The sequence below is a fragment of the Acipenser ruthenus genome, chromosome 10, assembly GCF_902713425.1.
Source record: "Acipenser ruthenus chromosome 10, fAciRut3.2 maternal haplotype, whole genome shotgun sequence".
Lineage (NCBI taxonomy): Eukaryota > Metazoa > Chordata > Actinopteri > Acipenseriformes > Acipenseridae > Acipenser > Acipenser ruthenus.
The window spans coordinates 27,685,437-27,710,479 of NC_081198.1; the positions used below are offsets into that span (position 1 = coordinate 27,685,437).

Sequence of the window (25,043 nt, forward strand, 5' to 3'; positions counted from 1 at the left end):
GATTAGAACATATATCCCAGTTTCCTTTTATGTTTTATTTAACCTACAATATAATATTCTGTGCGTTTCTGCATAGATTATGTACCATGATCCATTTCAGAAATATTTTCCATGGTAACTTGAATAAAAAACTCAAATGTTTTAGAAAAGGGGGCATAGTACAAAAAAAAAAATCACTATGCTTAACATGTACCTCGCAAGTTGGGCCCATGTTTGAAAAGCGTGAAATACACCTCCAACTGTATCCCGCTTCTGGCTTACCAAAAACAAAAATCTGAAGCAACACTTTCTTGATACTATTTTATTTTATTTCCCCCACCCCCTACTGTCCCACACAGCACTTGCCATTTCAGAAACTTTCATGCAAATTCTGGCAATGTGGTTATGTCTGTACAAGGCAAAATGTGTTGTTAAAGCTCTAATATTTATCAACTATATAAAATTTATGACTAACATCGATGTGGATTTTTGCCTTCAAATTCATGTGCAGCAATAGTCGTTTGGAACCTCAGATAGCTTCTCCGCAGCACTAAAAGAAAATTACTTCATAATATCAATTACTCCATACCACTGTTTTCACATTGCACTGCTAAGGTCTTCTCTTGTTGATCAACGAATGAGCACTGACAAAGCGAAATGGGCGGAGATTCCAAAAAGCTCGGCAGACAAAGCAAGAGTTGACCACTGGACACAATATGCCAAGGCCAATCACAATATGAAACCAATAAATACAAATGTATTTATTCCTTCTGTCATGACGCACATGCATCAACATATGAATGGAACAGATCAGGTAAAAGAAAAGCAATAGGCAAGCGTATGTTAATGCAACTATAATAATAAAAACTAAAACTAAATTAACAGACCCTTACATACAACACATATGCAGCAGCGGTGCAACAGTAATTCTGAATACTAGAGTGAATTTGAACGATGGTTAACACAGCACCGTCTGACACACGTTATATGCAGATGCAGCTCTAGATTACTCTCACGATGACAAGCCAGTTTTGAAAATATGAAGGATGAGTTATCAGGTTAAATCGGTTACCAACGAATCGAAAACACACATCTTAACAGAAAATAAAACCTTACCTCAGGATCATTTATGAAAAAACTTATACTAGAACTGCCCAGGTTAAAATCTATCCAAAACTTCTCAAGATTTTCATCTTTGGGCATGCTTAACTGGGACAAGAAAATGAAAAAAGGGTTTATTAGTAATTTATCTATATATCTCTCTCTATATATTATATACTGTTATTATATATAGATATATACACACACACCGTTGCACTCCACTTATAACAGACTCCCAAGGACAATGGAAATCAGTACTTTATAAACAAAGTACACAGTAAACAATTCGAAATGCTGAATGTAAAACCGCGAACAGAAGTACCTTAAATATAATACAAATAAGTTGATTTGTACAATGTAATAAGTAGTACCATTTTACAAATGTATATTTGTTAAATGTAAATAAAATGGTAGATGTTTTAAACTGTACAAAGGCTGTGTATAAGAAAGTATAAGTAAAACAGCAACTGTTTTTCCTGCCCAATGTCACAAATGCTGCCGCGACTCATTTAGGCCTACTGTCCCTGAAAACTTATTTGCGCAAAATATCTACCTGTGGAGCAGAAAAAGTGTACCTAATAAAACGGTACTGTATCAATTAAACCAAGTATTAACGCAAAAGACGTGCCTATGGAACAGGAAAGCTGTACATATTACAGCAGTATTTGTTATAAAACGCATCCATTAAAAACACACATTGTTTGGCAAGGACATATGTAAGGCCATCTCGGTCAAAAAAGTGTGCTGTTAGTACACGTTTCAAAAAAATTACTACGTGTAGTACTGCGATACACTACGCGTTCTATTTTAACTACATGTACTATTTTTAGTACAGGTACAAATTTGGGCCAATCAGTTCTTTAGAAATGAAGCAAGAGCCAATGAACTTAAAGAAAATACAAAATGATCCAATGAAAAGTCACCTCACATTTTCCATGCTCTTCCAAAAGTGATCAGGGAATCTGCTGAGCCTTTGAATATTTGAAAGTCATCTCAAAACACTTTAAAAACTTGCCTTTCCAATTATTTAACTTGTTTGTACAATTTTTTTTTTTTTTTTTTTTTAATTCTTTTAATTTGCTTTTACTTTTCCTGTAGTATTTTATTTCTGTCACCGTAAAACTTCCAATAAAATCGCCGGGTCTTGTAAAGGGCGAGTTATGAATAACAATACAATGTGCGTTACACTTGATGTGGTCTGTAGTGGATTTTATTATTATTATTATTATTATTATTTATTGTTTTTATTATTAACAGTGGTCGATGCAATTCAGTTTTTCAATGAACAGTCGTTCTGCTTGTTCATTTTCTAACGTTTTGCATATCCTTGTTTACTTTTGCTTTATACAAATCGGGGGTGTACAATACTGTGGCATTGTGTTACAAAATAAAACTGTTACTTAATACCCACTGACACAACCTTTTAACGATGTTGCAATGTAGTTATGTTAATGCTATAAGGTTGTATGTTACTGGCGAAGAAGAAGAAGATGATGATGATGATGATGATGATGATGATGATGACGACGACGACCTTTACTAATTTGACACTAAAGCAGGAGACAGGAGATAACAATTAACAAATGTAATAATCTTGATAAACAAGGTCCCTGTCCAGACCAGGACCACGTAAAATAACAAAAATGTCAAACCTCAATGAGACGGCTGCACTCAGCAAATGTAAGCTTGCAGCGCAGAAGAAAATCTCTCGGCGCCATATTTGCAATATTCCTTATTTTAAATTGATGTCTTCTTGTCTAAATGATACACCAAAGGTTATTGGCTACTGTGCCAATTACATTGTGCATAAGAAGCGATTACGTTGTCATTACAAGCCACTAATGTAAAATGACTAGACACCAACGTAGGAAATACGTAGCTCATGTCATTTTTTTAGAACACGTACCAATTAAAAAATTGGTACACGTAGTCATTTCTGTGCTTCGATTGGTCCGAATGAGTACGTGTAGCGAATATTTGAAACGTGTACTACACAAAGCGTTTTTGATCCAAATGGCCTTCCATAAAGACATGCCTCCTCAACACTTTGTAAACGGAACGCCGTTATAACCAGGATCTGTTATAAGCGGAGAGGCACCTGTAAAATGTATAATATATATATATATTACATATTAAATAAACACCCAATTAAACATGGCCTACAAAAGACTTGGATGAAAAGCAGAGCATTCCAATTGTTTCTAACACGAGCAGAGTATACGTGTTATAAACCAGCACTGACTGCAACAAAGCATCATAGGGGTTCAGAGCTGCTTTGGAAACCGCACAAACATTTCATTTAAACCCGAGCTGAAGAGGGAAGCAACATTTTTCAAAAACAAATACAAAACTAGCAATGTGGTTAGTTTTCTACTGCAAACACGCCAGATTTGACAAAAAATGTTGCCAAACAAGATTAGATTTGCAGTTGCTTAACTTACCTCTCTCGCCTCAAGAAATGCTTGCTTGCATGGAAACGTATAAACTCTGTAACACAAATAATTAGTTATATTTGCTTCTGCCATGACCTTGTGAGGCTGAAGGAGTACCGTCTTCAGACACTATCAGCATCATATTGAATTAAAGAATAAACCTATTGTTTACAGTTTTGAAAAATGGCAGCTTATTTAAAAGTTCTATACATCATGGGCGTATAGCTACCTTGACTTCCAGTTGGTTCCAAACAGTTACTTCTGTATTTAATTGATCCTTAGCAGGCAACTGGTTGAAAAATTACTACTTTACAGTTAGTGTGAAAAAAAGACATACCTTCTATCATCTCCAAGGGACTCATTCACTTGGTTAAGAAATTTCCTACAATCCTTAAGAAAAAAAAAAACCCATGAGCCTTTGTTCATAAAGTACAGACAACTGGAAGAATTTAAACTCTAGAAGGAAACAGCCAGCTTTCACATTCTAGAATTATTCACCCAAACACCCCATTACTTTTTGCAGTGCTGGTCAGCTCCCAAGGCCTCAGAATTTAGTGGCAGTTTGGTGGTATAGACCAACACTCCATTTTGGAGGCTTCTTTGTAAACATAATATGCTAGAGGATGGCAACCTGTTGTATCACAACACGCCACACCAACAAGCATCACAGGGTTCAAATAAAATGGGACCAAATATGTTAAAAGTATAGTGCAGCTACTTACCGTCTCAAACTCACGATCATTTATTGCTTTAAAAGAGTTTGCAAAATCTTCATTCTCGAACCACCTGTAAACCAGTTCTTCCCTCGATTTCTTAAGCGTCAAGCGACACAGAGCTTCGGAAATGGCCACTTGCATTTCGTAATCTGAAAATTTCAAAAAGGGCATTAGTAGATGTTCTAAATCAGTGTAAAGTTTAATTAAAATATACCACCAGGTTTTGTGCATCAGAGTTTGTCCATCTAGTATGGGGGTTTAATAGCAATACCAAGTTGTGAAATAAGGAAGTGTGCTTATAAATCTAAGAGAAATACTAAGGCTTGGCCAGTTTATTAGGAATTGGTCAAGCGTGTTGGTTGTTGGGAGCATGGCAAGTAACAGATCAGGTACAGCATTTCATTTATTAGGACCCTGTGACAGAAATGAGTGCTGGTTGCAAATCTCCCTCCCGACCTGTGAGGGCGCTAAGTAGCGAAAGGGGAAGTCTTTGGATGGGCTGGCCTGACAGTTCAATTCCTGGGTCAGGAAGTCAGTCAGCACTGTGTATTAAGAGTATCGTGAGTGTTTGTCTTGTCTAATTGTTACTTGTGTGTTTATAGACAGCTAACATGTTCAAGAGCTGTCGCTAAGGGTCAGCACTAAACCCAGAACAGCACTGCACTATTTGTAACTGTCACTATTTTAAACCGTATCACCCACCACGAGCACTACAGCACACACCCAGGATTGGTGACCGTGGTTGTATATTGTGGGAGAGATACTGTGTTTATTGTTTAGGGCTGCAATCCCTTTTACTGTTCTCTGTGTTTTACACATTGCTGTGTATAACCAGAGGTTACTATTTGGTCACCAGACCTGGATTATAACAAAAATAAAACTACTATTTTCCATACTGGATTACAAATCTGTCTGTTTATTCCTGCACTGCACCTGTTCATAATCAGCAGTCACTTTGCCACAGACCCCCCCATTCAGAATTGGAGTACTTTTTTCATTCTCTTGACTAGGATTTATATTTATGGAGTAGTTTCTTACGTTGGATAAATAGTTTAACCACACTATAACCAACTGTTGGCCAAGCTGTTGTAGCCTAAAAGTTGTAATTTACTCACTAAAAAGGGCTTGTAACCAGGAGGTCCCCGGTTCAAATCCCACCTCAGCCACTGACTCATTGTGTGACCCTGAGCAAGTCACTTGACCTCCTTGTGCTCTGTCTTTTGGGTGAGACGTAGTTGTAAGTGACTCTGCAGTCTCACACCCTAGTCTCTAAGTCGCCTTGGATAAAAGGCGTCTGCTAAATAAACAAATAATAATAATAATAATAACTACAGTTTAGCACAGAGGTGAATTGGCAAATTGGTTCACACTATTCCAATTTATTCTAGTAAATTGTTCTGCTGTAGATCATAGTGGTGTATTTGGGACCAATTAAGACTGCCTTAATGTGTCAATAGTACAAGACTAATTGAGATATATATATATACATATATATATTATATATAATATCTGTCAGTGGATATACATTTGTGAACAATTGTTTGTTTTAGAATAAGAAAAAAAGTGCTTGCACCAAACATGGAACAATAGGGTGTAGACTCCCTAGCAGCAGTTCAATGGCATCAAAATCAATTTAGTCCCTTTCACTTTGTAACCAGACATGTGTTGAGCCTTTAGAATATTTCACTTTTGATTGGTGCAGCCTGACTGAAATCGTTTGACCTACTCATTTATTTTGTAACTGTGCAGCTGTGCAACTGTGAGCACTAACTGGGTTTCACCCTGTTCTAGAAGAGTACTTCTGATATTTATTGTGTGTAACCAAGCACTGCCACTGTAACTGGGTTTCACCCTATTCTATTCATAGAACTTTAATACTGCCTACTTAAAGCAACCACAGATAAATGTGTAGCTTGTATTGCTTACAGCTGAACATTATAACTACATATTCATGAAAGTGTCTGTTCCTATCGGTTTGCCTTAACCATGTTTGCTGCTATCGGTCTCCCTCTTGCCCCCTAATTGTGGTAAAAGACCCTTTAACTTATTTCTTTAAAAATGAGGGGGCTCCCGAGTGGCGCATCCAGTAAAGGCGCTCCTCGCAGGATGTGCCCTATAGCCTGGAGATCGCTGGTTCGAATCCAGGCTATGTCACAGCTGACCGTGACCGAGAGTTCCTAGGGGGCGGCGCACAATTGGCTGAGCGCTGCCCGGGTAGGGAGGGCTTAGGTCGGCAGGGGAATCCACGGCTCACCGCGCATCAGCGACCCCTGTGGCCGATAGGGCGCCTGTGGCTCTGCAGCGGAACCGCCAGATCTGTGTTGTCCTCCGGCACTATAGGTCTGGTAGCATTGCTGTGGATCTGCAGTGCGAAAAATGACGGCTTGGAAGGAGCACGTTTCGGAGGACGCGTGTTTCAGCCTCCGTTTCCTGAGTCGGCAGGGGGGATGCGAGCGGTGAGCCGGGGATACAGATAATAATTGGGCATGCTAAATTGGGGTGAAAACCGGGGTAAAAATAATTGGCGACGACTAAATATATAAAAAAAAAAAAAAAAAAAAAAAAAAAAAAATGAGTTTCCTCTTTTCATTGTGTTTGGCTTGACATTTGACCACCTGATGAAAAATAAAAAGAACTTGCCAAATACTGTAATAGTTTGAGGAGGGCTCTGGCTTCTTGGCAAATTATATTTGCTGTTGCCAAGCTGTGGCCCCTTGTCTTGACAGTTGAAGCCACCTTTAAGGCAACAGCTTTATTGTTTTTGACGTCCTTGCATTGGCCCCTTCATGTTCATCAAGTTGATTTGGAGTGACTGACTAGCTCAGTTCTAACTGGTGCTAACATAGCTCCAATACAAAGAGTGGCTGCTGGCGGAGATTAAAGGCCAGCTTTCAAACTGCGTTCACATAAAACTCTTAACTCAAATGCACCCATAAAGCAAACGCATTACAGTATCCCTCACATATCCGACTGCAGTGGGCCGTGTGGGTGCGTGCATTCGCTGCCGAGTGACAGGCAGGAGATCAAGACAAAGGTTGAAGCTGATACGCCCCCCAGGCGAAGAGGATTTATTTACATATCAACACACTAAACAGCTCACGTGACACTACAAGCAATGGCAATGCAAGGCTCATATACAACAGTATACAAAAACATTGTTAGGATCTACAATCTCTGAACTAATCTTCTCTGTTCAGTAATAAACCAACATTGCTGAAGAGATTGATTATGGTGAATAAATGGTTAGGGCAAACACGCAATGGGTTACTGTATCACTAACAGAAAAAGCTCCCAAAAATACATTTACAGCACATCAGGCAGACTACATTTTACTCATTTATATAAACAAAATGCATTCTTACCACCCGCCTCCAACACCAATCTTGCAAAATCAAGCCTGAAAAAAAAAAAAAAAGCTTTAAAATAAAATCAATTAGTTAAAATTAATCAATTAGTTTTGTCCTACATTAGTGTTTGACTAACTCCCTTATCATACACCTTCAAATAAAACAGTTTTATTTTTTCTAATTCTCAGGTTCACATAAGACAGCAGTGATATTTTTCACAGTAAAGAATCTTTGAAAATGTCGACAGGAATCTTTTAATCCGAGAAGTCATTTTAAAAAAGGAAGTAATACTTAATAGGAGTTTGTGGACATAACGTATAGGACTATTGCATTCCTCTATTTGGTGGTTGCGTAATATAAGTAGTGAATGAAGGTTTATTCATGTACACCCAACTGGCAATTATACTAGTTCTGATGGTCTCCAATAGCTATCTCTCCATTTTATAGTCCTGCAAGACCTTTTGCTGAAAAGGATGGCATTGCAAGCACCATGTGCGTAAAGTTTAGGAGAAGGATTTCAAACTGGAAGGCTCAAAGTGCTCAGGTTGCAGACTAAGAACTGGACCCCTGTTTTGTACTTTTAAAATTTCTACAATCACAGTACAGTAAGAGACTGTCTTCTGTTAGTAATACACACAGTATGAAGGAATCTCAAAGGGTTAATAAAACTTACAGAATCATACTGTGCTCTTCAGACAATTTAATCTTCTTTCTGTCTTCTTTGCTTGCAGTGTCTAGAATGGAGTTGATAGTCCGTATAGCCTGTGATTGTTAACAGAAAGGGATTTTAGTTATGAAGTCCTAGTGAAGAAAAAACTACTTTATTAGAAGTTAAAAAAAAGACTTGCCTCAAGTCGCAGAACAAACAAAATGCCAGTATCAACCACCATATAGCCTAAGCGCTGCAAAAACGTATCCTGGATTTGACTTTTAGCTGAAACATGAAATAAATTCTATGAATAAGACAGATGAGACCATTCAACTTCGCACCATGATTTAGTGCCTTCACCCAGTAATGAACTTCAGGAAGTGTTTTACCCTCATTGTCATTCTTGCAAAGTTCCTAAAGAAGAGAAAATGAAATAATTACAAAAGAGAAAGTGATACAATACATTAACATAAATGGCATTTTATTACTTACCAATGCAGCATTGTAAAATTCTTCAATAAGTAGTAACAAGGCCTTATTTGATTTCAGTTCCTCACATTTCAGAAAGTCTGTAGCTCTTTCAAACCACATTACCAGGTGCAGTAAAAAAAAAAAAGGTTATTAATAAATCATTCATGAATTTAGGGGGAAGAAAACTGCATGCAATTACCCCCCCCCCCCCCATAACATAACTGGTTAATATAGCGTAGCACAATATTTAGTACACATTGTATGGGAAGTTAAACCACTGGAACCAACTGTTTACCAAATAGGCTCAATAACACAGGACACCTTGAATGGAAACACTCAAGAGAATTGCAGCATGCAAGCTTTTAATTAGTGCTGTATGCAAATATCTTTGTAGATTTTCTTCGTTTACATTTTGCGTCACCATATGGACAACCCTTCAAACAATATTTTAAACATGGCTTAACCTTATTCATGTATTTTGTTTTTTAGTGTCCCACTATAGCGAGCGAGTTTACTAGCTGCTTGGCTGTTAGACACAGAGTACATGCAGAATTGAAGTGCCAGTATTTATAACAATACTTATCTTTAAAACAAGTCCTTGTTGGATAAACAGGCTCAATGCACTCTTGAATTCGTTCATACAAAAGCACTGAATGCCTTTCAACAACAATGCAACATTTCTGAAATCATTCTTGTCCAGCTCCTACAAGAAAAATACATACTAATTAATGGTAACCACAAGGATACATTTTATGCACTGCATGTTGGCTTAGAGAGAAAAAAACAAACAAAAAAAAAAAGCAGAAATTTGCTGGTATAGAAAAGTATTCTTGTTATGTCAATGGTACCCTGCATGTATTTTATAAAACAAACCCATTTCACACATCCCGCCCTTCCTCAGCCACAATGGCATGCATATTAGGTACATTTCCCACAGTTGAGCTCAAATTTGTTTTCACATTTCATGGCTATATAGAAGGGGGTTACCATCCATCTCACTGTTGTAACCAATGCACATTCAGAGCCATGTTTAGTCATAGAGAACACAGTGCTGTAGTTCTGAGCAACCTGCAAAGCCACTGGTTCATAGTAAAGTACTTTATGAATCCACCAATAAATTTAGATTAATGGTAGATTTTGTTGTTCGGTGACAAAATACTTCAGATCTGTCAACCTGCAAATGCTCAGTTTGGATTTTTGGCAGGCTGTATAATAGATACTTTATTCATGCAATACTGCGTTGGTAGAATGTTAGTGAATGATTTTGTTTGAATCATGAAATCCCTGGACTGCCACTGGATTGGTGAGAGGACATTCTGAATTCTGGATTGGGGTGTCACTGGCAAGCTAGCTCACATGCATCAAAAGGAAGGGGAAGAGGTTTAGTATGGAAACCGTCTTTAGTAAATTCAAGTGAAAACCCTAGAGTTGTCTGCTGACAGTAAATGCTCATATCAATCCAGCACCCAATTTAATTTTTCCGTAGGTCAGAGTAGAATATGCATTATATTCCCTATGTATTATCCTGTGTCCAGATACCCCAAAATATTGTAGTACCTCAGTTCCCCAAAGTTTCGTTTCTAGCAATCAAATAAGCTACGACAAAAGAAAATAACCCTTCTATATACCTTGTTCGCCAATTTGTCCAATCGGTTTAGTATGGTCTTCGATGACCATTCTTCCTGAAGCACTTCAACAATGTTTTGAATATTATTACTGCTGACGGCTTCCTCTAAACTTTCAAGCTGAAACACACATTTACACAGAGAAATGTTTACACCATTAAAGTAGAAATAACATCAGAACCAGGTGCTTCACATCCAAAGAAATGATTGTGACCCAACCTAGAACGTGGGTTTGCATAAACCAGAGCACCAAGATACCAGTAGCAAGACTGGACTACCTGAAATATCCATTATTCATACTGTGAATTACATATGCAACTTAACAAGTGCTACATTTACTTTACTGCACAGAACACTTTACAAAACAAGTCTAACATACAGAAATACAAAAAGTCATTGCATTGTGGAAACTACTGCAATACCTCCGTGCTTTCATTGGCTTGATCATAAAACACATTTAATTCAATAAAATCTATTTTCGGCAGTCGAACTGAAGAGGGGTTGTAAAGTGCACTTCAGTTTGATATTACAGTACAAAAGTTCTGTTGATTCCTGATTCTGAATAAAGTGAGGAGGGGGGGTAAATAAAATAGTTATACCAGAGAGTGCCCTCAAATGATCGTGCTACTTTTCTGAATGGAATGGAAGTGTTGCAGGCCAGTAATTAAAACCACTGCTTGGAACAGGAAGGGACCGTTTTAGCCACAACTAACCACTCAGCCTAAGCTTACTCTGCACATAAATTACTATCAAGTACCTATTAACAGGCTTGGAAATGTTCAGCTTTCTTCCAAGACCAGCCTTATGTTTAATACCACAGTAATATTTCAAACACCCATTTGATCACGAGAAACTCTACTAAAAAAAAAAAAAAAAAAAAAAAAAAAAGTTTAATGTTTTAAAATTCTTACAGTACCTCTTTTTTTTTGCAAATGGTTATTACCTTTAAAAGTGTATTATATATATAGCAGAACGCGCATAAAACTACTACATAAATGACTTGCCCACATTTAATTACGCGACATTTATAACCTAGATGTTTCCAATGTAATTTTACAGGTTGAAGAGCGTGTTCGTCAGTAGGTAACTTGCAGCACTAGCCGTTTTAATACAATGCAATACATTGAGACCCTTTCTGTTCCAGTCGGACACTTCTGAAATGTTTATAGCACGGCGAAGAAAAGCATGTTAGGCTTGTTTCAAAGGCGCTGGAACAACTAGCACCCCTGGTTATGCTATACAATTAACGAAATATAAGAACTGGGGTATTTTGTTCGGTCTCGACTCAACAGTCAACGGTTAAAAACATAGGCTCTAATGATCACAAAGCCAAACACCAAAATTGTACCGTAGGAAACACTTTGAATGTTATGTGGTGAAAATAACTGATTTTGAACGCATTTTTAAACATACTAAACTGAGAATTCCAAAAACCAAAACAAATGAATATTTTGCATTTAATTTGTAATTCAATCTTACGTTCACCATCTTTTTCTTACTCCGTTTCCTTTTCTTTCACCGTTTAAACATCACTACACGACTTTTACCGTTTAAACACAGCTGCCTCATATTTATGTCGTCTGCCTCTTTAGCACTGTTTAATCACTGGCCAGGTGAGTTGCCTATCGTAATTAAAGTTTATTCATGTCAATGAATGACAATAAAAAAACAAGATGAACAGTAAAGCACACAATGTAAAATGCAAGCATAAAAATAAAGTTTAGGAATCCCTATTTATTTATTTAATTTAATTTAATTTAACTGTATCACATTGTGTGTCACCCCTGTTAAAAAAAAAAAAACCTGACGCTGCCGTCTGCTTTTTTTAAAGTGTCCCTCCTCCAAAGAATGGCGCCGGGGACGGAGGGAGGGATTTGTTATCCTGAGGCGATGACGCGGTGTACTGTGTGGCAGACTGTGGGACCCGGAAATTGCTCTGCTGAGAAATAAGAAAGGTCGTCAGGGGGACACAATATTCGTATTACAGGTATGTTTATAACGGACAGATGTTTGTTTCTACTTTGAACCGCTTTATTAATATCCTATTATTACTAATAGCGTATATAGTGTTTTTGTAGGTCAGGGATGATTTCACACTGCACAAGGCTTCATAGAAAACAGCAGGAATTGTGCCACGTTTACATTGGTCCTGTTATGTATTATTTATATACAATAAAGCCAAATATTTGTATATCTTTTTCGTAGTTTCTTTTTCCAAGATTTTGTGGTTTACTTAAACATTTGGGAGGAAAAGTACAATGCAAATTACCAGTAGTTTCGTTTTGAATAACCATACCGGTATTCTTTTTGTTAGTTTGATACTGTATTAATTCATAAGAAAGCGTGTTACTTCCAGCAGCACTGATAGTATATTGGATAAACTATGCACTTTAAAAAAAAAAAGAAAAGTGGATTAGGCCACCGAAAATGTACATTTAACTTTCTCACTCTCAACCCGCGTGTGTGGTTGTGTGTAAGGTTAACAAAGCCATGACGGTACATAAGAACCCCCAATAGAACTGTGAAGGAGTGCAGTTTGTGCATTTTCACCAGCGTTAACTCTACCTAACTGACATCCGCGTCCCGTTATTCGAACACCGTCTTGCATGTCGGTGCAGTCTGGACAAACGTTCCTGCATTTCTTGAAGCGTTTTGTGTTGCTTTCACAAAGAGTGCTGTGGAATTAGATTCAACAACAGAGGGAGATGTTTTATTAATGAATATGGTCTCGTTGCAGATCTCATGTCCTACTCTTGTCTTACATGGGTGTAGAGTTACAGCAAGCTTTTCCTGACCTCTCGTTCATTGCATGACCCAAGCTTCATCACTCCTTACATTCCTCTAACCCCAAGATTTTTCTTTCTGCCCTTGTATCCTCAGTGACCAAAGGATGACCCTGGGATAATGGGACATGCCCTGTGTATCTGTTCTAGAGGGACCATCACCATTGAGAACAAGCGCTACTACTTTATACAGAAACTGGATGAGGGGTATGAGGCTGGGCTGGGCTGGGCTGGGCTGGGCAGTTTAAACTCTCTTGATTGTGTGCCAGGAGTTACAGACAGTGTGGTCGAGTGCAGGGATCCTGGCTTGCCGTTCCATTCCAGGTTTAGTAGCAATACTTCTTATAAAAGTACTTTATGAACTGGTCAGAGGTTCAGCATTTTCAATTTAACAAGAGCTGAACTGGATGTGCTGAGGATGACTATCCCAGGTCTAGTGATTATAATAGAGGACTGAGAGCTTGCAATTTAACATGAGGTGGTCTAGTGGTTAGAGCTGAAGACTGGGAGCCTGCAGACCCTTCCTCTCTGGTCTGGTGGGTAGAGCTAAGAACTGGGAGCTGTGAAAGGCAGTTTTGCTGCCATGCAAATCCATTAATTATGTAGGCCTAGTCTCATCTGTGCAGTTTTGAAAGAAACATGTTATGGCAAACATGTATTATCATTTTAAAACCTGATTATCTGGTACTACACTAGCTCAAAGGAAATCTCTGTTTTCAAGCCATGCTTTTAGCCTGTCTTGCACTCATTTTACTTGGAGAATGCTTGTGTCGTGTCTCTTCCCAGGGGGTTCAGTTACGTTGACTTGGTGGAAGGGGAGCAGGATGGCAGATTCTATGCTTTGAAGCGGATCTTGTGCCACGACCGGGAGGGACGCAGTGAGGCCCAACAGGAGGTGGAGATGCATCATCTCATCAGCCACCCCAACGTGCTGTCCCTGACCGCACACACCTTCGTCGACAAGGGCGCCAAGTGCGAGGCCTGGCTGCTGCTGCCCTTCATCCGGGTGAGCCGCTTTATCTTCTACATGTTGCTGTTTGATACTCTCCTCCTCTGTTCTAAGGTAGTGTTGGCGGAGTCTGTTAACCCTATGGATGCCAGAATAATTCTAGGACCATTCTGTAGATTCCTGGGTATTCTTGCAAAAAATTGAGATTTCGGGGGACTCCTGAGTGGCGCATCCGGTAAAGGTGCAGGATGCGCCCTATGGCCTGGAGGTCGTCGGTTCGTGTCCAGGCTATTCCACTGCCGAGCGTGGACAGGAGTTCCCAGGGGGCGGCGCACAATTGGCTGAGCGCCACCCAGGTGGGGAGGGCCTAGGTCAGCCAGGATGTCCTCGGCTCACCGTGCACCAGCGACCCCTGTAGACTGGCCGGGTGTCTGCGGGTCTGCCTGTAAGCTACCCAGAGCTGCGTGGTCCTCCGTTGCTGTAGTTCTGAGGTGGCTGCATGGCGGGCCCCCAGAGTGAAAAGAAGTGGACGGCTGACGGCTCACGTTTCGGAGGACGCGTGTGTCCGTCTTTGTCTCTCCCGAGTCAGCGTGGGGGTGGCAGCCATGAGCCGGGTTGAAATAAGAATAATTGGACATTTCAAATTGGGGAGAAAATAAGAAAAATAACTGCCGATTCCAAATTAAAAAAAAAAAAAAAAGATTTTGCCTATTTTATTCATATAAACATAACTCAAAACAATAAACAAATACAATTACAAGGTTTCTTTATTTTAAACAAGTTAAATCATTCTTTCAAATGACACCAAGCTTGACAATTTTTGCAAAGTTAAACCTCTTGTTTTACTTTCACAAATGTAAGTGGCTGTAAAATACATGGAAAAAGATATAAATATATCAGTTTGTTGTGTTCATATTTTTTTAAATAATATTGTTTTTGAATTCAACAGTTTTATTTTGAAATATTAAAGTTTGGTAAACCTATGAATTTCTGGAAACATGTTGGATATTAAAACTACAATGACACTAGCTCCAATAGTAACATTGTAACATATTTTTAGAAAGACTGAAAAGTATATACATGTAACGGCATTATTTACAACCAAAATAACTTGATACTTTTGGTAAATCCAGCCACAATCAAATCAAATGTATTTTCAATACCCAGTACTAATTACCTTGCTATTTTTAACCTTGTTTTGAGCACACTATTCAATTACTTAAACTGCGCTTTATTTTTATTTGCTACATCAAAAGCTAAGCTTAAACATGCAAACAGTCAGCATCATCATAAAAAAATGTAACAAAAATTAAATGTAAAAAAAAAAAAAAAATCAATGTAATGGCCGCACCTTCACTTTCAGTGCTTTATTAAATTGACAGTTGATTTCAGTGTCCAGCTCCCTTGTCCTACAGAATTAACTGAAGTAAACAGATCACCTGAAGCCTGTGCACCTTCAAACGTGATACCACTATTTCCACTGTCCACGCTTGTTGTATATTTACTCTGCAAGTCGTATTGGGAGCCCACATTGCTTGTCCAGTTAATCTATTATTATAACTTTTTTCCTTGTTAAACTCTGAGGTAAGGACAATTATTTTAAAACCTTAGCAACAACAGAAGGATTTCCAGAAGGACTTTTTAGGCTTCGAGCTTAAACCATAACTACTTTTTAGTCCCCCGTGAAAAACGTGGTCATAGGTCGCGCTACAAATTTGCAGAATCCACCTGCAGAACATCAATATTTATGTTAGTGCTGACAGTGGCCTCACAAGTTTGCTCTTGGAATTAATAACAGTTAGTGAAGTTTTAATAAATGTTTGATGTGTTTAATGTGCTGCATGCTTCGACGCTGTGCTTCAAGCTCAGTAGTGCAGGCACTGTGATGAACTTTGAAAACAGCCCTATAAAAGAGAAAATTGTACAAATAAACCGTATTTATCTTTTAAAGGGCAATCACAGAATTCACGAATATCCAGTGCAGTGCATTTGTTCACAAGCTGATAACATATAACCCTGATGGAGTTGAGATGGAGTTCTGAGTCACAGTAAATGTGCCAAATAATATGTTTCACATTTGTTGCATATTTTTTTTAATCAATAAACACAGTACATATTAAATGTTTTATTCTGAATTTTGGGTGTTAACATTACAAAAACATCAACACGAATTGAAGAGCAAAACTGTGGTTGCCTTGAGCTCTGCAGAGATTACATTTCTGTGCTCGAAGAAAGCTTTCCTACAATCTAAATTCCCTGATTTCTTCCCTGCATTTCAGCACCACAATTTCCCAGGTCTGCGTTCTTCTTCATATGAAAGTGGAGTATGCAATGCAAAGCAATATAATGTAATATAATACAATACAATGTAATAGACTGTGTTCTGTGCCTGCTTGGGTTGCAGAAGGGCAGCCTGTGGTCAGAGCTGGAGAAGCTGAGAGACAAGAACAGTGTCATGCCAGAGAGCCGTATTCTGCACATCTTCCAGGGGATCTGCACCGGGCTCCAAGCTATCCATGACAAGGGCTATGCACACAGGTAGGATCTGCACTGGGCTCCAAAGAGCTACGCACACAGGTAGGATCTGTACTGGGCTCCAAAGGGCTACGCACACAGGTAAGATCTGCACCGGGCTCCAAGCTGTCCATGACAAGGGCTATGCACACAGGTAGGATCTGCACTGGGCTCCAAGCTATCCATGACAAGGGCTATGCACACAGGTAGGATCTGCACTGGGCTCCAAAGAGCTACGCACACAGGTAGGATCTGTACTGGGCTCCAAAGGGCTACGCACACAGGTAAGATCTGCACCGGGCTCCAAGCTGTCCATGACAAGGGCTACGCACACAGGTAGGATCTGCACTGGGCTCCAAGCTATCCATGACAAGGGCAATGCACACAGGTATGATCTGCACTGGGCTCCAAAGGGCTATGCACACAGGTAGGATCTGCACTGGGCTCCAAGCTATCCATGATAAGGGCTACACACACAGTGCATTAGCAAGACCTCACCTAGAATATTGTGTTCAGTTCTGGTCACCTCGTTACAAAAAGGATATTGCTGCTCTAGAAAGAGTGCAAAGAAGAGCAACCAGAATTATCCCAGGTTTAAAAGGCATGTCATATGCAGACAGGCTAAAAGAATTGAATCTATTCAGTCTTGAACAAAGAAGACTACACAGTGATCTGATTCAAGCATTCAAAATCCTAAAAGGTATAGACAATGTTGACCCAGGGGACTTTTTTGACCTGAAAAAAAAACAAGGATCAGTGGTCACAAATGGAGATTAGATAAAGGGGCATTCAGAACAGAAAATAGGAGGCACTTTTTTTACACAGAGAATTGTGAGGGTATGGAACCAACTCCTCATTAATGTTGTTGAAGCTGACACCCTGGGATCCTTCAAGCTGCTTGATGAGATTCTGGGATCAATAAGCTACTAACAACCAAACGAGCAAGATGGGCTGAATGGCCTCCTCTCGTTTGTAAACTTTCTTATGTTCTTATGTTCGATCTGCACTGGGCTCCAAGCTATCCATGACAAGGGCTACACACACAGGTAAGATCTGCACCAGCTCCAAGCTATCCATGTCCTATTGATTAGCTGTTTATTATATTGAGTTGGTTGGAAGAAAGTGGATGTTTTTACAACCTTGTTAGGAGATACACGTTCACCTGGTCTTTACTAACTATGAAGAATTTGTATAATTTGTTTGTGAAATGAAACTGGTTTTGTACAAAACTTGTAACAAAGAGCAGGTTAAAGAGCAAGCAGCTTCAAATAAGTTTATCATTATTTTAGGTTCCCTTTCCCTTTAAAGGTATTTGCAATTGTTTAGAATGCTGTTACTTGAATACTGTACAGACTGAATGAACTGCTCTTCCTGTCACAGAGACCTGAAGCCCACCAACGTCTTGCTGGACGAAGGTGACCGGCCCTTGCTGATGGATCTGGGATCAATGAACCGAGCGCGCATCGAGGTCAAGGGGTCACGGGAAGCCATGACTGTTCAGGTGAGAGGCAAAGCTGAAGCACTTCAACAAGCAGTCAGGATCGAGTTTTTCATACTGAAGGCACTGATTAGTGGACTAGTTGTAAAAGGAGCAGAATATTTGTAAATGTCTTTAGATTTGGTACACAGCTGTATTCTGTGTTTCCCCAAGTCAAACAGCCGATACGAATGTTGTACACTCTTGTTACAATGCCACATTGTTTTAACCGCTGTCCATATCACTTAAAGAGGTCATATGATTTTTCACTTTTCATGATTACAAATCATTTGATCAGAGGAACTATTCCCAAACATTAAGCCCCCAAGGAAGCTGTTTTCGGTTTTAAACTGCTTAGTAGTATATCTGATTAATCGAATGAACTGTATATTGTAATCAAAAATGGCATTGCCTTGGTTTTAATGTTATTTAGCATAAGTTATTGGGAGTGTCATTGTTGCAATATGTGGAGGTGTCTCTGTCTGTACAAACATCAGTCTGTATGTCACACCTACATTTGATATAAGGTGTTGTTCCACATTTTGAACATACTTTACCATGATACTCATGCTCCATTTACTTCCCTGATGACATGTAGATTTTAAATAGCACTTCTAAAATTTCCAGTAAACTATTTATTACCATTTCTTAGTCTATACTAGTGGTGCGCAAACTTTTTATATGCCGCTCCCCTTTTTTGGCATGCAATTTGTCGTGCGCCCCCCTCGACACACATGTTAAAATGTTAGAACTTACCTTTATATTTTTTTCCCCCTGATTTCATGTAAATAGCTTATTTTTTCCTAGATTTAACCCCAAAAAGTCCAGATCTAGCTAAGTTTATAAGCGTATCACAAATTCAACATTTAAAATCCTCAATTTTTTTTTTACACTTAGCGAGTGAACATTTAGCTGACATGTTAAATCTGGGTTTCTAAACAAATAAATCTGTGAATTTAAATTTTTTTTTTATACTTGGCAAGTCAATATTTAGCTAACATTTAACAAATAAATCCATGAAAAAATACATGTAACCTAATTTTTTTTTTTTAACTTGGCGATTTCAACATTTACCTAACAGATACATCTGAAAAACATTATTGTTCAGCAATTAAATAATAAAAAAAAAAGAATATGAAAAAATAAATCTGGGTTTCTTTTGCTAACATGCAAGCCCACGCCCATTGACGCTTTTGATTTGGCATTGTATGCTGTACAGTTGCCATACACTCCACTTTTAAGAATGTGTTTGTTAACATTTATGTATTTTGCTAAATCTGGACTTTTTTTGGTTAAATCTAGGAAAATATACACGATTTACATTAAATCCGGATAAGAAAGCTATTAAAACATTAGTGCTTTTTGCTTTTTGGCATTTCGGCTCTGTTCACTGCAGTTTCACTCACACTCGCCACTTCACTTCAAACATCATTTCTCCGGTTCTACAAGCCCTAGAGTGATCATTAACAGCTCATTTGAAAGGTAAGAACTTGGACTAATTAGCTGTCATTCATGTATTTATTTAAATGTTCTATCCTTTAGTCATAGCCACGCTCCCCTTACTGACTCTCCGCACCCCCACTTTGCGCACCACTGGTCTGTGCTGTTCTGTACATACTGTTTGATGTACATCGTGGTCCACTGGTCTGTGCTGTTCTGTACATACTGTTGAAGTACATCATGGTCCTCTTTTTAGTCATACTGATGGCTCTGACTTTGAATTTACTGCTGTGGCGCTGGGGGACGGATGTTAGTGACATGCTAGTTTGTATCTCTTTAATTCCTGCAGGACTGGGCTGCCCAGAGATGCACCATCTCTTACCGGGCTCCTGAACTCTTCAGTGTGGAGAGTCACTGCATCATCGACGAGCGCACAGATATCTGGGTACGTGCTGCTGGGCTTCTCCCTTATTGAGCTGAACAGGAGTGATGGTCTCACTCTGTCTAACCCCCTCTCTCCTCTGCCTCCCCCAGTCCCTGGGCTGTGTGCTCTATTCCATGATGATGCTGGAGGGCCCCTTCGACCTCATCTTCCAGAAAGGAGACAGCGTGGCTCTGGCTGTGCAGAACACTGTGACTCTGCCCGAATCCTGCAGGTGAGTATTGGGAGGGCAGTCTGGGCACGGTAGCAGCTCATTCGTGCAGTGAAAGGATATGCAAGTATCAGCTGTGATGGGGGACATGTATGTACTACTGACATACTTGCTTCACTTGTGACCTTGAAATGCTGATGTATAAACTGGCTCGATGTCTATGAAATTTAAAATAGTTCCATTTAAGCAGTATGACCATGATAATACACTTGTTTTACCTAGTAGGGGAACTAGGGAAGAAGTGGTTGTTTGTATGATCTTTTATAAACATAAAACTGATCTGTACCTAGAATATCCACCTGTCAGAAAATCCATTACTGATCCCAGAGCTCAGTGTCTGTCTGTCACCAGCACTTACACACAGACCCATTACAGATCCCAGAGCTCAGTGTCTGTCTGTCTCTCACCAGCAGGTACTCTCAGGGACTGCAGAACCTCTTGACCTCTATAATGGTGGCGAACCCTCAGGAGAGGCCTGACATCTACTGGGTCCTAAACCAGTTGAAGCACCTGCAGCCCACAGACACCGTGCAGGACACCAGCATGGTATGATGCCACAGACACCGTGCAGGACACCAGCATGGTATGATGCAAGGCCAGGTCATGGGGCTGCTCCAACCAGACATGACACTTTTCTTAAGGGCTGCTGGTAAAAACCCTTTCCTGTATCCTCATTATACCATCCTCTTCCCCCATAAGTGCTGGTCTTGTTGGGGGTTCAGTAATAAGCAAGCTTCTCTGGAAGCTAAGAGGTCCACATTCCATCTTTAATTAAAAGGACAAGCCCAGGTTTGCTCAGTCATCCAGCACCACAGCGCCCTCTACATTAGATGTGCTGTGTGGTGGTGTTCAGATCATGATCTGTTTTGTGCAGAATAAAGGGTTCAAAGCATTCATCTGTGAATACCAATCCAGGAGCCCAGAAGACCTTACACCCTCCCACCCCAGCACTGGGACTTGGGATATGAACTTCCACACTGGTTGGTCAGATTGTCTTCATAGCATCTGCTCTTCTTAAGAAGCCTGCCTAGGAACAAGCGCCTTATAATAGCTGTGGTTCAACAGTATTTATACCTTCCACTCTTCAGTACGATGGTGAGTTTCATTTGCTGGGTTCAAACAATATTAAGCAAGCAGTTCTTGAACTTCATGTTTTACTGGAGACTATTCAGGACTGAAGCAAGTCCACTGGAAGAACATGCATTCTCAATATACTGTGGTATCATTCTCTCTCGCTTGGGCTCAGAACCTTTGCTGTCTGTATCTTTAACTTAGTGGACCTTGGAAAACTAGTGACTTAAAATAGAGGGTAGTAAAAGTTCGACCAAACCCCCCTGGCGATCCAGTACATGTGCTGCTGTAAACAACTTCCAATTGGCATCTGTTATACGTATGTCGGTTAAAAAGGGGTCCGTTTTTGTCTTTTTCTTTTTTAATGCAGGGCATTTTTTTAAAAAATTATTTTATAAAATTGTCTGTTTTAGGGCTTCTATTCCATTATGAAGATGTCAGCTAGTCCAGGGGTGATTGCAAAGTCAGCTGGCCATTGTGTACACTGCTTTTTGTGGAAACAGACATTAGGCGATTTGAGCTCCTGTTTGCAGGTGTTAATAATGGTAAAAGAACAGCATCTTTTGAGTCCGGTGGAGAAAAGCAGCAGCACCAGTCGGCCAGCTTTTTTTTGGGGGGGGGGGGATCACAGGAACCCTGTATTCAGTTGTGTGGTGTGCACGTTTTTATTATTATTAGTAGTAGTATTATTATTACAATATATATATATTTTTTGTTCAAGCTGTCTTACTGTGATGAATCTTGATTGTAAACTGAATGAACAGATTTGTGTGTATTTTAGAATTCTATTGTAATACTATTTGAATAAGGTAATGCATATCAGGGATGTACCTTAAACATGTAGAGGACAAGAATTCAAACCCTCTGATCTCATGCCTGTTGATTTTGTTTTCCACACTATTGGGTATTCTACCAGTTGTGTGGAAAGTGTAGTTTCATCTCCAACCAACATTTTGCATTCCGATTAAATTGTCACTTGACCAAGAGAATCGCATTTTGTGTAATGCTGTGTGTTTGCAAATGTAATGTTTAAGTATTTTGTGGAGAGTGTTTGTTTGTATCTTTTTAAAGTGAAATGTCCACACCATACACGTTAATTACCTCAAGGTCTCAGAAGTGTGGTTTTGAAAGAAATTGATGTTTTGGCAAACCTATATTTATTTAAAACCTCTAGAACTGCACTGGGTTATACATTTAGCCTTGCACTTGCATGGGCATTTCACATTGTCCTCACCTGTTCAGTGCACCATTCCTCTCAGTAACCAACCAGCTGCTTCCCCCAATGACTGACAGTAAGCTGCTTGACCACGAAGACCTAGAATCTCAAAGGGAAGGCAAGCTTTCCTTTATGCTCAATGGAATGGCACAACAGGTAAGGTTTATGAAAGTATTTGGTTACAGATTTAAGCACTTCTTCTCAAAGTGAGTCATGAAGACTCCAATCTTCTGTTGTCATCCAGTTAGTGCATGCAAAATAATCAACTGACAAAAATTCCAATATTAAATGAAAATAAAATTTGTGAGTACTATTATTAGAAAGTGTCCTGATCTTCTTTTTAACGAGGGATAATATGGTTAATACGGAGAGGTGCCCCTTTTCTTCTATCCCCACATGAAACCTGGGGCTAGACTTTGAGTTTCGCCTTATTTATATGTGTAAAAAAATGCTACCAGTGGAAAGGGGCATACAGAAGCACCTAGCTGCGTTAACAATTTTAAACCAGTAGATGGCAGCATAGCCACTGAAAGTCTTCAGTTGGTTCCAAGAACTATCGAAGTGTAAATGTTTCTGATCGCTGATTTGAATGTGTAATAAAGTTTTTTAGAGTCATTTTGTGTTAGTGATGTGAAACTACTGCAGTATGTTTTTGTACACAAGGTCTCAGTGGGTTTATTCCAGGTTAATGAACAAATAAATTAAATGCCCTCATAGACCAAGAATCACTTGATTTAAGTGTAATATTTACATAATTTTGTGGGACTTAAAAATGGATTGAACTGAAACGTCTTCAGGCCTGGTTAGGATTGCTGGCTGTCAGATACTGTGATCTGGAAGTACCTGTAGAATGTTCAATGCAAACTGTCAAAAAAATGTATGATGGGAATTCTCCAAGAAAATGATCTATCATGATGACATGTGAACTTGGCAGCCCTAGTTTAATATTCCAGATTTATATTAACTTTTTAAAGACAGGTTGCATGGTGCAGTTACATTAAAAAGGGGTTTTGCCTCTGATGATTTGAGATGTACTAGTCATGTAGTGTCCTCAATCTGCCACCAGAGGGAGGCACTTACCATGGAATGCGTTTTAAAACAGAAAGCAGCACTTCAGGAATAAGGAACTGAACGTTTAGCTCAGAAGTTCATAAAGGAGTGACAAAGAGAATCAGTTTCTTAGCTTAGAAATACCAATTTTTCACCATAACCGCTAGCGTGGAGAACTAGCTGTTTTAGGTCGAGCATTTGGTGATGTGGAAAGTTAATAATAAAACATAATATACTTCAACAAGAAAGTACAATAATACTGCAGTATATTGTTGTAATGGTTAAATAATTAATATTTCACAAGAATTTTTACACCCGATTTTCTCCCTAATTTTGGAATATTCAATCATGTTTTCCCGTCACCGCTGCTGGAGAACTGAAGGTCAGTGAGCGTCCTCCGATCCCACGACCGAGCCAGCTTCCTCTTTTTTCAGAGATGAAAAATCTCTGCTGTTGATTGGTGGTTTGCCACTTTTACTCCCCGGGGCTTTTGATGTGATCAATGCAGATCCAGGAGGAAAAAAAAAAAGTTTTAATCTTTCATTTTTTTTAAGTTAACACATTTGTGTCATTTGTGACAGTTGGTGAGGTTTGTATATTTTTTTTACATAAAACAAAAAACAAAAAAAGAAAAAATAATGCACACTTTCATGAAGGCGGTTGTTTTTACATTACGTACCCCATTGGTGCTTGCAGACGTCTGTCTTGGCAAGTTGCTATTTCATTGGTCCACAAACAAGTACTGTGAATTAAACAGTTATGGTGTAGATCTACAGTTCACTTTACAGAAAATGGTGAAAGGAAGGTGCTGGTGAAAAATGTGTATATATATATATATATATATATTTAAAAATATACTGACGGTACGCTTGCATCTTATACAACAATAACTAAGTCTGCATTTTTTTTATTGGTCCAGTTATGCGTACCATTTATGTGAACCACTGATTATGGAACAAGAGGGTACAAGGTGTTGGAAAGCCACGTTCTCTGCAGAAAACATGTAGACATCATAAATACTCGTCACAGTAACTACAGCCTGTCATCTGCTTTTTCTTTGTGACCTGATGTTGATGGAGACAAACCTGGTGATCCAGCGAATTATAAAATACACCCCATGTTTAATCAAGCATCTTTTGAAAAACAGGAAGTTGACATTTGATTCCCATAGAAGACTTACCTGATAAGCAATTAGTGTTTGTTTTTATTAGCAGTATAATTTTCTTACATTTTTTTTCCATGGTAACATAAAATGAAGCAGAAAATGTCAATTTTGTGCTTAAAATAAACATTGTCAATATTAAATGCTTAGTATTGCAAATAAGCCCAAACGAGTGGATGATCTCAAGAGCTCTTGCCTTGTGTGAGCTGCACTGAAAGTATTTTGTGTGGCTTCTTTTGTAGGTTAAATGTTTATTAGGCTTCCAAGCTATTTTTTATTGTTGTTTTTCCTCCCAAAACTTTAAACTGCTCCTGTTCGCACGTGGTGTAACCAAACAACATGAAACTTGGCAAGTGTCATCCTGTGTAGATTACAGATTACAAAAAAACCTTTCAAATTCTTCGGTCA

At 39.0% G+C, this 25,043-nt stretch overlaps 2 protein-coding genes across 5 annotated transcripts in view; one reads left to right on the plus strand and one right to left on the minus strand.

Annotated features, from left to right (window-relative positions):
* sycp2l (synaptonemal complex protein 2-like) overlaps positions 1-12,083 on the minus strand; it is a 30,430-nt gene extending 18,347 nt beyond the window's left edge. For 2 of the 3 annotated variants that reach the window (XM_059032005.1, XM_059032004.1), the window contains exons 1-12: positions 11,800-12,083; positions 10,324-10,440; positions 9,279-9,398; positions 8,717-8,821; positions 8,614-8,638; positions 8,424-8,509; positions 8,249-8,337; positions 7,591-7,625; positions 4,235-4,377; positions 3,850-3,902; positions 3,522-3,567; positions 1,096-1,188 (exon numbers count right to left, since the gene is read on the minus strand). In XM_059032005.1, the coding sequence (XP_058887988.1) occupies positions 1,096-1,188; positions 3,522-3,567; positions 3,850-3,902; positions 4,235-4,377; positions 7,591-7,625; positions 8,249-8,337; positions 8,424-8,509; positions 8,614-8,638; positions 8,717-8,821; positions 9,279-9,398; positions 10,324-10,440; positions 11,800-11,808 (921 nt within the window). In that variant the 5' untranslated portion in view covers positions 11,809-12,083. The remainder of the gene's footprint in view (positions 1-1,095; positions 1,189-3,521; positions 3,568-3,849; positions 3,903-4,234; positions 4,378-7,590; positions 7,626-8,248; positions 8,338-8,423; positions 8,510-8,613; positions 8,639-8,716; positions 8,822-9,278; positions 9,399-10,323; positions 10,441-11,799) is intronic. The other variant, XM_034005368.3, reaches the window with a different exon arrangement.
* Positions 12,084-12,157: 74 nt separating this feature from the next.
* On the plus strand, positions 12,158-22,739 carry stk16 (serine/threonine kinase 16). 2 transcript variants are annotated; one of them, XM_034004295.3, is made up of 8 exons: positions 12,158-12,307; positions 13,201-13,310; positions 13,890-14,109; positions 16,457-16,590; positions 17,947-18,067; positions 19,833-19,928; positions 20,018-20,139; positions 20,547-22,739. In XM_034004295.3, the coding sequence occupies exons 2-8, from the start codon at positions 13,225-13,227 to the stop codon at positions 20,686-20,688; spliced, it is 921 nt and encodes a 306-aa protein (XP_033860186.1). In that variant the 5' UTR covers positions 12,158-12,307; positions 13,201-13,224; the 3' UTR covers positions 20,689-22,739. The 2 variants fall into 2 exon arrangements, with proteins under 2 accessions (XP_033860186.1, XP_033860196.1); XM_034004305.3 differs by having other exon boundaries at positions 20,550-22,739.
* The last annotated feature ends 2,304 nt before the right edge of the window (positions 22,740-25,043 follow it).